The following is a 14,145-nucleotide window of genomic DNA, read 5'->3' as shown; positions in this document are numbered from 1 at the left end:
CACAAAATCAGACATAAGGGACAATTTTATTAAATTGAGATTTATATAAATACATAAGCTTTCTATTGATGCATGGTTTGTTAGGATAGGACAACATTTGGCCAAGATACAACTATTTGAAAATCTAAAATCTGAGGGTGCAAAAAAATCAAAATATTGAGAAAATCGCCTTTAAAGTTGTCTAAATAAATTTCTTAGCAATGCATATTACTTATAAAAAAAAAATACGTTTTGATATATTTACGGTATGAAATTTACAAAATATCTTCATTAATATCTTAATGAATTTTGGCATACAAGAAAAATGTATCATTTTGACCCTTACAATGTACTGTATTGTTGGCTATAGCTATGAATATACCTGTGCTACTTATGAGTAGTTTTGTGGTTCAGGGTCAAATCTGGATTATAACAAAATTAACAAAATATCAAACTGGGTGGCATTTTATTTTACAGAAAAGAGCAGAATGTTTCACCATAATACATTTGTTAGGTTTTAAAGGGCACAACATTTGTTTTCAGGCTTGGGTTGGTGGTTTATCTATATGATGTAATGAATAATGATGTGGAATAAAATAAAATAATAATAAATGAAGCTTTGTGGGCAAAATATAATATAGGGTGAAAAAAATTAAACAAGTTGACACAAAAATCCTTCATTAAAAATGTTATATTACAAATTTCATTCATCTGATAAATACAGGCATTTCACAAAGCATTGTACAAAAAACACAACTCATCATCACAATTCTTTCTAGCAACATACAATGACAAATCTGGGCACGATTAAAACCAAACATAGCGTCATTCCCTATATCCAAGACAAATACAATTTAATGTGCATCTCAAAGCCGGAGCGTCTGTACGGACACACATTGAATAAGGCGCGGTTGACAGGATTTTTTTAGACTGGATCCTTTCCTACAGGTCGTATCGGTTTTCAGGTTGAAAGTTGAATATTCTGTGACTGTGCTTCTGTTATTCAAGTAAATGTGACAGTCAAATAGCACCAGTTTGTTGTGATTCAACTCTGTTACAAATACTCACACGCAAAGGTAAGAATAATTTACTTTAACATATTTGTACTGTACAAAAGCATCTGGCATGTACAATAAGACAAAATCATACCTGAAAACACAAATGTACAATCCAGAGACATCTGGGCCAAACATGATAATAATATTAGTTCTGTTTGGACTGCACTGTTGTTATACGTACATTATCCAAACATTTTCTTCTGAGCACCGATACTACTAGTTAAATTCAGTGATCTGTGAGTCCCAGTCAGAATTACATATCACTGATTTATAATGCCTTCCTTTTGGTATAAGTCACCATTGTGCGATTTTTTTTTTCGTAGGTAGTCGGGTCATTTTCTGTTTCATATTTCAGTTCTTTTCTTGAGGAGGTGCAGTTTTGGGCTTTAACCCCAATATGTATAAAGTTTTCAGTTATTAATTTGTTTTTAAAAAAATGTAGTGCAGTTGGGGTGCTGTAGTCACTAGGTCAAGGTCAGTGACATTAAAGGACACACAAACACACACACACTTGCTGCCTTTTCAAGGCTTGGAATCTTTTAGCATGTTTATGCGGGCAAAGATCTTGAGGGCAGGTCCTAATTTAATATTCATGGCACTCATTAGGTGATCTTCCTTCAGTAGCAGCATGGCCTGTCCATCAATCTCCTGAGCACGAAATTCATCTGCAATCTCCTGGCAACCTAATTGCGAAAACACAAAGATTTTGAACATAAATCAGAATATTTGTAAATAAATTAAAATTTCATAATAACTTTGCATTTATCTTTATTTGTCATCATTGTAACTATTGTTCTAAAGTTTAGGGTTGGTAAGATAAAAAAACAAACAAAAAAAAAACATTTTTGTAAGAAGTCTCTGACCAAAGCTGCAATTTATTGATTTAAAATGCAGTAAAAAAACTGTAATATTTTTACAGTTTGAAATAACTGTTTTCTGTTTAATATATTTTAAAATGTAATTTTTTTTCTAGTGATGCAAAGCTGAATTTTCAGCATCCTTAATGTCACATGATCCTTCAGAAATCATTCTAATATGCTGGTTTGCTGCTCAAGAAACATTTATTACAATTATCAATATTAAAAACAACTGTGATGCCTACAAATTGATAAATTGGATAAATTAAATGCATCCCTGCTGACTATTCTTACCTTAAAGAAAAATCATACTGAACCTAAACTTTTGAACAGCAATGTCTTTAGAGCACTTGAAATATAGTATGAAATATATATATGCTACCAGTCAAAAGTTTTTGAACAGTAAGATTTTTAATGTGTCTCTTCTACCCACCAAGCCTGCATTTATTTGATCCAAAGTACAGGAAAAATAGTAAAATTTAGAAATATTTTTACTATTTAAAATAGTTGTATTTTATTTGAATATATGTTAAAATGTAATTTATTTCTGTGATTTCAAAGCTGATTTTTTAGCATCATTACTCGTCACATGATCCTTCAGAATCAGAAATTATTCTAATATTCTGATTTGCTGCTCAAAAAACGTTTATTATTATTATTATTATTATTATTATTATTATGTCAAAAACAGCTAAACAGAATTATTTCAGGTTTCTTTGATGAATAGAAGGTTCGGAAGAACAACATTTATCTGAAATAGAAATCTTTTGTAACATTATAAATGTCTTTATCATCACTTTTGATTAATTTAAAGCATCCTTGTAAATAAAAGTATTCATTTAAAAAATTCTTACACATCCAAGAGTCCAAGCTTTTGTATAGTGTATAATGCTACAAAAGCTTTTTATTTCAGATAAATTCTCATCTTTATATCTTTCTATTCATCAAATAATCCTGAAAAAATGTACTCAACTTTTTAAAATATTGATAATAATAATAAAAATGTTTGTTGAACAGCAAATCAGCATATTAGACTGATTTCTGAAGGATCATGTGACACTGAAGATGCAGAAAATTCAGCTTTAAAATCACAGCAATAAATGACATTTTAAAATATATTCAAATAGAAAGCAGTTATTTTAAATAGTACAAATATTTCTCAATATTACTGCTTTTGCTGTATTTTGGATCAAATAATTACAGGCTTGGTGAGCAGAAGACAGTTCTTTAAAAAGCATTCAAAATCTTACTGTCCAAAAACTTTCTGTTCGAGCAACTTACCTGGCAAAGAGCGAATAAACTCAAACACTTCTTGCACATTCCACTTGGTGGGGTCACATGGCAGGAAGTGCTGACTGAGGAGAGGAAGCTCTTCGGGATCGTTAGTAGCAACTCCACCTTGAGAAACGATTGGAATAGAACTGGCTGCAGAGAGGGGGGAAGTTGCTTCCTCATAACTGGAGATATCCGAGCAGGGACTGGACTCTCCTTGGCTAGGGTGAGATTGGAGCGGTGAGGATATAGATTCTCCCTGAGATTGTTGAGATACAGAGAGCCGCTGTGGGAGAAAACAAGAGATGATATAAGGATGCATTACCTTATATATTTATACAAAAACATTGTGGTATGAATCACTTCCACATTGTGCTGAAGTAGCTGTTCACCTGCTTTTTGGTCTCCCTGCCTCTGGGACTTCGAGACCTCCTCCTTCTCCACTGATTTATCTGATTGGTTGATTTAGTTCGGTCGGGGTGGAACAGACCAACCCGCTTTGTGCAGCTTACACTGTATCTGTTCAAGAGTGTTATACAAAATCATTGCACCTCACAAAAATACACTACCAGTCCAAAGTTTTTGAACAGTAAGATTTTTAAAGTTTTTTTTTAAAGAAACCTCTCCTGCTCACCAAGCCTGCATTTATTTGATCCAAAATACAACAAAAGCAGTAATATTGTGAAATATTTTTAATATTTACAGTAACTTCTTTCTATTTGATATATATTTTAAAATGTGATTCATTCCTGTGATTTTAAAGCTGACCATTATTGCAGTCTTCGGTCTCAAATGATCCTTTAGAAATCATTCTAATATGCTGATTTGCTGTTTAAGAAACATAAAACAAAGTACATCTTTGATGAAAAGAAACATCCAAAGATTAGCATTTATCTGAAATAAAAAGCTTTTGTAACATTATACACAAACTTGGAGTCAGTATATTTTTTTTATTCTTTTGGAAAGGAAATTATAGAAATTAATACTTTTATTTAGCAAGGATGCTTTAAATTGATCAAAAGTGATGATAAAGACATTTACAATGTTACAAAAGATTTCTCTTTCAGATAAATGCTGTTCTTCTGAACTTTCTATTCATCGGAGAAACCTGAAAATATTCTACTCAGCTGTTTTCAACATGACAATAATACACTGCAAAAAAAGGCTTATCTTACTTCGTATTTTTGTCTTGTTTGTAGTCAAAATATCTAAAAATTCTTAAATTAAGATGCATTTACTAAATAAGCAAAATGACAATATTTAGTCTTGTTTCTAGGGGAAAACAAATTAAGTGCATTTAGCTTAAAACAAGATCTCTTTTGTTATTTTGCTTATTTAGTAAATGCATCCTAATTTAAGAATTTCCTGATATTTTGACTAGAAACAAGATAAGCTTTTTTTGCAGTGTAATAAAAATGTTTTGAGCAGCAAATCAGAATAGTAGAATGATTTCTGAAGGATAATGTGACTGGAGTAATGATGCTAAAAAAAATCACTTTTGAAATCACTGGAATAAATTACATTTTAAAATGTATTCAAATAAAAAATTGTTATTTTAAAAAATAAAAATATTTTTTCAATTTTACAGTTTTTGCTGTACGTTGGATCAAATAAATGACTCATGGTGTATATCATTTGTAATCATTTTGGTGGCAGCTGAATAAATGAGTATTTCTATTATCTCAGTCATTGAGGATCATAACTTATGAACCCTTAAGTGCACTTCTAAATATTTTCATTATAAAAATGTTTTTAAATCTCTAACCTTTTAGCACAGACCATGGAACAGAAGCGTTTTGAACGTTTGAACTTGTAGGCAAAATCGACCCATCCACAAAGCTCACATGTAAGCTTGGGCTCCTCCGATTCCTCCTGAGTCCTTGTGTCTGATGAAAAATATTAAATATTTTAAAATATTTAGTATTAAGTTAAGTAACCAGCTAAAACAGTGTTTGTGTGTAACTGTGTGAATGGTGAGGCATATTGCTGCACCTTGATTACACAAACAGGAAATTCCAGATCTTATCATCTCTCATCACTACTGCATAATGACGCTCCTTTGTTCACAACAATGCAGCTTTTCCAAAGTTTCCAAACTTCACCCTGACACTTAAAAAGGTCAGGCTTCTTAGAAAACAGCCATGAGCTGTATAGGGCTGCAACGATTCATCGACATTGTCGACAAAAATCGATAATAGAAATAGTCGACAATGAATTTCATTGTCGATGTTGTCGCCAGACATGTTTTTTCCGACTGAGTGAGGCATCTCTCTGCCGAGAGTCGCACATGCGCATTAAGCTTCTATGCTGAGCGATAACATACAGAAATGGCGGCGTCCATGGCAGCAGCTGCGCGTACCAAAACACGCCCGTTTCACACACATTCCGTCTGCAGTGCGTATGCGCTGCGTATTTTTTCTGCACCCATGTCGGATTAGCGTTCACAACGCACGAACTGCAAACGCGTTCTGTGTGAAAGCAAAACGAGTTCGTGCTGCTTCTGCACAGCATACGTAACGTACACGGACTGCAGACTGAGTATGTGTGAAACAGGCGTAAAGTTTGGGAGCATTTTAGCCTGCTACGGCGAATAAAAACCTGTCCTGCATGGTTTGCAAAGCAGTCCTTGCGCATCACGGCAGCACCTCGGTGATGCACGAACATTTAAAGAGAAAGCACGTCGGACAGTTGAATGAAACGGAGTTTGGCTCGCCTCGGTAAGATTTAAATAACATGGAAGCCAATACGTTTTGTTTTGGATGTACATTTTTGTTTACTGTTTTATTGCTGCTAATGTGCCTGCCCCTGGTTTACAGGAAGAAAATGTTTGATTTTAATTTATTTTTTCTTATAAAACAAATGTGCCTGTCCTTTAAAAAAATGATAGTTTCTTTATTTATGCATTTATGTCTATACTGACCGAGCACTGTGCCTAATTGGTTTTAGACAGGGCATTTTTATTTACTTTCGTATGAATCGGCCTATCAGCAGCAAAGTTCAATAAAATATGCATTTTTCATTGAAGTACCCCCTTCTTTCTTGTTTACTATCATTTTCCACATAATTAAAACAATCTCATGCTAAATTTTAGAAAAATTAAATAATCATCCGATTAGTCGACTAATCGTTTCAATAGTCGGTGACTAGTCGACTATTAAAATAGTCGTTAGTTGCAGCCCTAGAGCTGTAGTATTTGTTTGAATCTATGACTAAATGAAATGTCTACCTTGTTGTGCAGCCTCCTCCATGTCTGAGTTTGTGGCACTGAGGGAATTACTGCTGGCCGTTTTCTCTGGATCTGAGGGAAGCTGCGTGTCTGGTTTCTTGGGGCTGTCTGCTTGCACCGGAGGTCTCTCCACCTGAAAATACAGTATACAAATGTAATGATGTCAGGCTGATCACTGGAACACTTGTGTTAGGTTGGAATAAGCAGATCAACAGACACTATTTTTTCTACAGTTTAGTCCGATGTTCAGTTTTGTGAATCATATGATTTCAGCAATGTACAATCATATACATAGTGCAGAAAATAAATTTAAAAATCAGTAATTGATAAATAAATTAATAATAATATGATTATTGTTGCTGCATTCAATTATTGTGAATAATAAAAACAATTTTAGAACTACGACAATTTTCATTTACATTTAGTAATTTAGCAGATGCGTTTATCCAAAGTGACTTACAATTAAGGAGCAACCATTAGTATTAAAAACAATAACAACTGTTGTTATTATTATGTTATTATTTATTTATAATAATACATGTTTTCTTGCTGTATTAAAATAATTCTGAATAATAATATTTTTAGAACAACAATTATTAATAAATGTATAATTAATAACACCAATTATTATTATTATTATTATTGAATGAATTTCTGTTTAAATTTGTATTAGTATTTAAAATTAACTTTTATAAATAACTGAATGAGTAATACAAATAAATGTATTGTTATTGTTGTAGGTGGTGGTGTTGATTTATGAAAATGATAATAAATAATAATAACAACAACATTAGTTTTAGAACACCAACAATACAATTACTATATTATTATTATTGTTAGAGTTATTTTATAATTAAACATAATTGTAATCAACTAAATAAATAATAATGTGTTATTGTAAATTATTTAATATTATTTATTTTATTAATATAAATATTACAATTGTCCACTATTCTAAAATTATTATTATTAAATTAATTTTCAGTTTAAATTTGCATTCATTTTTAGAATTCTTTTGTATGAATAACTGAAAAAATAATAATACATGAATTGTTGCTGTATTAAAATAATTCTGAATAATAATTTAAAATGTTTAGAACAACAACTATTAATAAATGTATAATTATTAATAACACCAATTATTATTATTGAATTAAATTTGTATTAGTATTATAAAATTATAAAATAAACGTGTTATTGTTGTTGTTGTATTAAAATTATAATAAATAATAATAACAACAGCAACTGTTTTAGAACACCAACAATACAATTACTTTATTATTAGATTTATTTTGTAATTAAACATAATTATAACTAAATTAACAACAACAACAAGTGTTTTTATTGTAAAATATTTATGATTATTATTTTTTTATTATAAATATTAAAATTGTCCACAATTCTAAAATTATTATTAGATTTATTTTATAATAAAACATAATTATAAATCAACTAAATTAAGAATAATAGTGTTATTATTGTAAATTATTTATTATTTATTTATTTTATTATTGTAAATATTGAAATTGTTCACTATTCTAAAAGTATTATTATTAGATTTATTGTATAATTAAATATAATTATAATGAACTAAATGAATAATAGTTAATATTGTAAATAATTATTTTTTTTTATTATTATAAATATTAAAATTGTCCAATATTCTAAAATTATTATTATTATTATTATAATTACTACATTTAATTATTTAGCTGACACTTTTTTTCCAAGGGGAATTACAAATTAGGACAACAGAAGCACATTATTATTTATTATTACTATTTTTATTATTATTAATTATTACAACTCACAGGGAATGGCTCCGCTCCCTCCTGAATGACAAAGCCCTCGATGACATGTGTGAGGACGTGTGGCTTCACTATGGCTTGAGGTGGCTTGTTCTCGCCGTTTTGTGCCACACTTCCCGTCACAGCTGCCGGAGGCGGCTCGCTTGAGGCTGCCGAGGTCATGGTCGGTGTCACCGGTGCTCCCGCGGGGTCCCGCGCTGTCTCCACAGACCCTGGCGGCACAGAAACAAAAGCATTGACTCATCACCATAGCAATCACAACAACATCGGCAGCACAAACATCAGCGCTCGCCAATGTTTATGGGAAAGCCCGGGAAAAAAACAGCTGATAGAAATAAAATACAAACAATGCACTTAACATTTAAGGAAAATAATCTCTTTTAAACTGGACAACTGGAAAATAATATCTCTCAAGCCAGCCAAAGATAGCTGAGTTATTATATTTTTATTATGTTTTTCAGCATAATTTACTCTCCTGTGCCATTACAAAGCATTATTATTATATTTCTACATTAAAGAAACGTATAAAAGCTGATGTTTGTACATAAATTGCATCAAAATTAGTGCTGTCAAACGATTAATCGCATACAAAATAAAAGCTTTTGTTTACATAATATATGTGTGTACACACACGTGCATTTATATATATTAAATATATTTTTATATAATATAAATTATATGAATATAACTATATACATAAGAATACATGGAAATATTTTCAAAATATATACTGTATATATATACAGTATATATTTTATATATATTATGTAAACAAAAACTTTTTTTTGGATGCGATTAATTGCGACTGGAGAGCCAATGGCGTTTGACGTCAATGACGTCCAATTAGAGCGTCGCGCCATTTTTAATTTTTAAACTGCAAACATTTGAGAGCAATGTCTGAGGGGACGATTATCGGCCAATGACAAAATATTCTGTTCCTCAAACAAAATTATCATACAAAGATATCTGAATATTTAAATTATTAATGAATAATTAAAGTATGGACTACTTGAAGTGTTTATAATGGCATCCGCTGTCTCTGTATGGACAAGTTTTCAAATGACATACTGAAGTTCACTGAAGAAAGGAAATAAGGTTTGAACAACATGAGGGTGAGTACATACTTTCAATTTGTGCTAACTATCACCTACCTACCTTAAGAAACATCCCATCATCATAAGGCGACTAAAATACATCTCTTATGTTGTATTTTTGTGTTTAAATTGAGACTGGCGTCAGTTGCGTCGCGTTTTAAGACAGCGTGTCAAGTCTAACGTTACACAGTTCAAAGAAACGCGCCTCAAGACCGCTGCGTTTTTCTCTTAAGCCCACTAACCAAAACTACTGGCACCAAAACACAAGACATACTGTAGCAGTGTAGCTTACCGACAAAGCGCAATAAAAAGTCATTTCCCCCGGGGGCGCTCTTCAATTCTGTCTCAAAACACGGGGGGAGCCTCATTCCCACACGCCTGTTACGATTATATTAATGACAGAATATCCAGACTTCGCCACTCGTGCGATTCTACGCAACATGCAGTGTGCGCTGCTCCTTTTCTAGTGCTCCACTCCCACGCACAAGCCCTGCACATTCTGCCAGAGAGGCGGTTCAGCCTTTCCCTGGATGGCAGCAGCAGCAGCCTCAAGTGGCAAGTCACATGACTCTGTAGAGGTTCTGTGAATCTTTCACTGGCTGGTGGCAGTGGTTGTCTTTTATGCAGGCTATATTGGGCATTATCTGAAACCAGTTTGTCTGTTAAGCTGCAGGCTCGTGAGGCAGCAAGGCTGCTAGTGCCTTCTGCCAGGCAAGGAAGTCATGTGACTGGCCCAGAGTCAATTCTGGTCCATATTATTGTATGTGGGAACTGCACACCACCCCCATCCTACTACCTCATCTTTTGGCAAATCTGGTTCACCATGTGGGTGTTGAAAGCTTTGTATTTTAATGCAGCTGTGATTCTTTAATTCCTCAAACGCGTGCAAGCTGTGTGGTATTTGATACAGTGCCTTCAAGAAAGTATAGAGGGTTTGCACTTACATTACTGGTTTAGTTTGGCCAACCACAAATGCCAGTTTTTTGCACTCTTCTCTATGATTTGTTATAACTTTTGGCAGTCTATCCACCTTATTTTTCCCATAAGAGTGGGCGCGGCTATTTGTAAATTTAATGTGTCTGGCTTCCGGTCTCATCCGTGTTCAGCTATTTTTAGCTGCAAAAAAAGCTTGCTTTGCTGCTTGAAATTGCAAACTGGTGTGTCCTACCATATTATTTTAATGTATTGTGTTAATTATGAACACACTGGTTTGTAGTGCAAACTGTTTTACCATTTACTGCACTTCAATATTCTTCTTATTATTTCATTATGGCGGATTATGAACCGGAAGTCTAACACATTACCAGAAAACTGCTTACTTCCGCTTTGAAAAAGTAAGGTGGATACTAGTATTCCAAATGTTTTTTCCCGATTAGTTCAGCCCAAAACATGATAATAATTGACCATTTTCAGCAGCAATAATCAGCAACTAGGGATGCTCATTTCGGTTAATTTTCCTGACCGACAACCGCTGCTCGTTATCCGATCATTAACCGTTAACTGATAAAATTAGAATAATAAATTCGTTTAAAATAAAAATAGAATGCACGAGTATCTGTGATGATACATAAAAATACAAGCAAATGTTTTATTTTAACGTGCAAACAGCAGCATACAGAGCAACAACAAAAACTGCATTCATATACTCAAATTATCACGCATGAGCAGCGCTTCTGAGAACAGAGAAAATAAGAATGAATAAAAAAAAGAATATAAAAAGGCCTACACTAAATATGTATAAATTAAATAACTACCTAATTAAGATGACAAAACTAAAACACACTGAATCCTTCTATGCGCTTTGAAGAAAGGTACCGGTCTTGTTCTTCTCGTCGGACATAAAAACATATAGCGGACCAGCCTATACCTCAGTTTTTAACATGTGGACATGCTGTACAGATAGACTGGGACGCTGTCTGTTAACGCTTAGATCCGTGACAAAAACACTTCACAAAAATCCTTTCAATTTGCGGTTCGGGTCTTTTCATCCACTAGTCATATGTGGAGAAACGTGTTTTCACAGTGTACAATAGCCAATCACAGACATTTCTGTTGATTACATTATAGCAATGGCCAATCAGAGGCGGCTATGTTACGATCCTCTCACCACTCAAAGTGCCGGTTTCAATTCTGCTGAATTCTATACCTCCACGAGCTCTCTCATAAAAACAAAGAAAGTGTAGACATGATGTAAATAAGAGATTCATTTACAGAGTAAAGGTTATTTTATTACTTTTTATTAACTTTGTGAGATTGCGATTAACTACAGTAATGTATGAGAGCTTTCCAGTGCTTGTAAGGGGAGCGCGCAGTTTTTAGACTATAATTAATTCAGAATTTGAATACATTTATTCATGGATTCACTCTCTGATAACCCAATATCGCCATTGCCATCATGTTGCATAGGCTACTTACACGAGTTACACAAACTAAGAGAAGTTAAAGCAGGTGCTTACTCAGCAAAATATGTCTTAACAGCCGCACTGCACGTGTCCACACGCTTCCGCGAGTAAACATTATTTTTTCTTTCACCATGCAGCAAACGTAAAAATTATAATATATTATTATTATATATTTTTTTTAAACCGTTTAACTGATAGTAATAATCGGTTAAAATTCTTACTGACGGTTAACGGTTAAACGGTCAATATGAGCATCCCTATCAGCAACATATGCTGTTTTGTTCAGTTCAGTGGCATTGTTTACATTCAGTGCCACCAATATGGCAGATTGATTACGTGTTGTGAAAACACTTTTATTAGGACATGATTTTGAATACAATGTATGAGGCTACGTCTACATTAATCCAGATACATTTGAAAACTGAGTTTTCGTTTTAAAACGCTCTCCGTCCACACTAGCGTTTCCAAGCGTTTTCCAAAAGATTCTCGTCCACACTGAAACATAGGAAAATGTCAAATTCGCCTTACTGCGCATGCGTAAAGCCTTCAAAATTATACAGAGGTAATAAGTTTTCACGCAATTCTTCTGCCGGGATCATTTACGGAAATATCTCATCGTTCACTGACGCGTCTATGTCGTGCTCACTCATATTTTATCTGAAAAGCAGTTGTCGTCATGTTTTGCAGGACAGCAACTGTGAGTAAATTTTTTGCCATCATTTTAGGACTGTAATTTGAAGAGTGTACAAGGTAAATCTCTTTCGCAGCAGTGTGACAGTGAATAGCACAGGCACAATTACTGCTGTAAACATAGATATCTGTTGGTACAATATGCGTCACATGACTAAATATGCGTCATCGTTTTCAAAAGCCTCCGTTGTCACAGTCCACACTACAAGGCGAAAACGGCGTTTTCAAATTTATCCACTTTGGAGAGCGTTTTCAAAAAGCTCCGTTTTCCTTGACAAAAACACCGTCTCAGTGTGGACGGAAGGCCAAAACGGAGAGAAAAAGATGCGTTTTCAAACGAAAACGTATTAGTGTGGACATGGCCTGAATGTCATTGCATTAGAGTAGAAAATATAAAACACACTACAGACAGTCTGAAGTCAAACAGCATAAAGCCAACATTTCAAACAATGAAAGTGCGTTTTCGTTTTAAAACGCATAACTTTTGCTACGGTTATGCCTGTCGTACACTACTCCTAGACTTTAAAAAAAAAAACACTGCAGACCCCATTTTAGTTTGAAAACTTTCAGTGTAAATGGATCAAAATGGAAATGAATTGTCATATGACATGCATTATCGGTTGTGTAGTGTAGACGAAGATTGTTTCTGAAACAATTTTATGTTTCCACAAAATGCAGCACTAGTGTAAACAGGGCCTTAAATTGTTGATGACTGCAAGATTATGAAAGTACTTGTAAACTTGCAAATTTAGACTCTTATTGAAAACTGTACCTTGAGTTTGCGATGTAGCGTTAACAGTGTCGACTTTAGGTTGTTCAGGGGGGTCGGTGCCTTGGGTCGTAGTGGTTGGCTGCATTTGTACTGGTGGACAAATCTCTCTTACCACCAAAGAGGTGGGCTTCTCCTTGTCATCTTGAGCAAGTCTTGAAGCCTAAATAGTATAGAAGTAGTTAGTTGCTTCTGAACTGTATACATTGTCTTCAGTCTACAATAGGGCTCTAGTAAGGGAGTCCCTTACCTGGCTTTGTGCTGGTTGGATTTGGAGATTGATGGCTGTCAGTTGCACTGGTTGCGCTTTAGCATGGGCCAGGCCTGTGTGTGAGCCGTGATGGCTAAGTGCATGGTGGCTAATAGTTGAATGGAAGATTGTGGCCTGTTGACTTTGAGCCGATCCCTGGTTGTGAAGTGTTGGTTTAGGCAAAACCGGAATGATCCCTGCTACCGATGAGGTCTGGGCAGAGCTCTGGATGGCCAGTGCGGCTGTCTGTTGGTGGGGCTGAACCGAGGCAGTCTGCAGTAACTGGGGCTGGGTTCTGGAGGTGGGTGGCGCTTGGTGTTGAATGACAAACTGTTGCGGTTGCTGCTTAATCAGGGCCTGTGGCTGGATTTGGGCATACGCTGGAAGAAGAAACCACAGGCAAACACTTACTATTGTTTCACATGACTACACATTAAAACTGACAGCTCCAAATTTTAACTGATAGTTACGTTTACATGGAATTTCATACATTTGGACAAGGCTTTTTTCAAGAGGGCATAGGTAAGCTCCTTAACTGCACAGGTTTCCCTCAGTCATGGGAAACTTAAATGTTCTAATCAGTATGCTCTGCTCTAAAGTTTTTGTTTTTTTTCAGTTAAATAATGCTCTTGTTAAAGTAACATTGCAAGAAGAGGTGTGTGGTGTTGCCAAAAAAAAAATATTTCAATATTTTCTGAGATTTTGTCGATAATGATAATTAGACAATATTTTGCTGAGCA

The 14,145-nt window shown here is 34.1% G+C and overlaps 1 protein-coding gene across 2 annotated transcripts in view; it reads right to left on the bottom strand.

Moving 5' to 3' along the window:
- Window positions 1–652: 652 nt before the first annotated feature.
- Window positions 653–14,145, bottom strand: part of phc2b (polyhomeotic homolog 2b (Drosophila)) — a 44,605-nt gene continuing 31,112 nt past the window's right edge. For both annotated transcript variants that reach the window (XM_073851508.1, XM_073851506.1), the window contains exons 8-15: window positions 13,406–13,785; window positions 13,159–13,318; window positions 8,204–8,412; window positions 6,393–6,525; window positions 4,932–5,052; window positions 3,559–3,685; window positions 3,176–3,452; window positions 653–1,720 (exon numbers count right to left, since the gene is read on the bottom strand). In XM_073851508.1, coding sequence (XP_073707609.1) covers window positions 1,560–1,720; window positions 3,176–3,452; window positions 3,559–3,685; window positions 4,932–5,052; window positions 6,393–6,525; window positions 8,204–8,412; window positions 13,159–13,318; window positions 13,406–13,785 — 1,568 coding nt within the window. In that variant the 3' untranslated portion in view covers window positions 653–1,559. The remainder of the gene's footprint in view (window positions 1,721–3,175; window positions 3,453–3,558; window positions 3,686–4,931; window positions 5,053–6,392; window positions 6,526–8,203; window positions 8,413–13,158; window positions 13,319–13,405; window positions 13,786–14,145) is intronic.

The sequence above is a fragment of the Garra rufa genome, chromosome 12 (genome assembly GCF_049309525.1).
Source record: "Garra rufa chromosome 12, GarRuf1.0, whole genome shotgun sequence".
NCBI lineage: Eukaryota > Metazoa > Chordata > Actinopteri > Cypriniformes > Cyprinidae > Garra > Garra rufa.
Note: the sequence above shows the minus strand (reverse complement) of the source record. Positions and strands in the feature narration are given on the sequence as shown.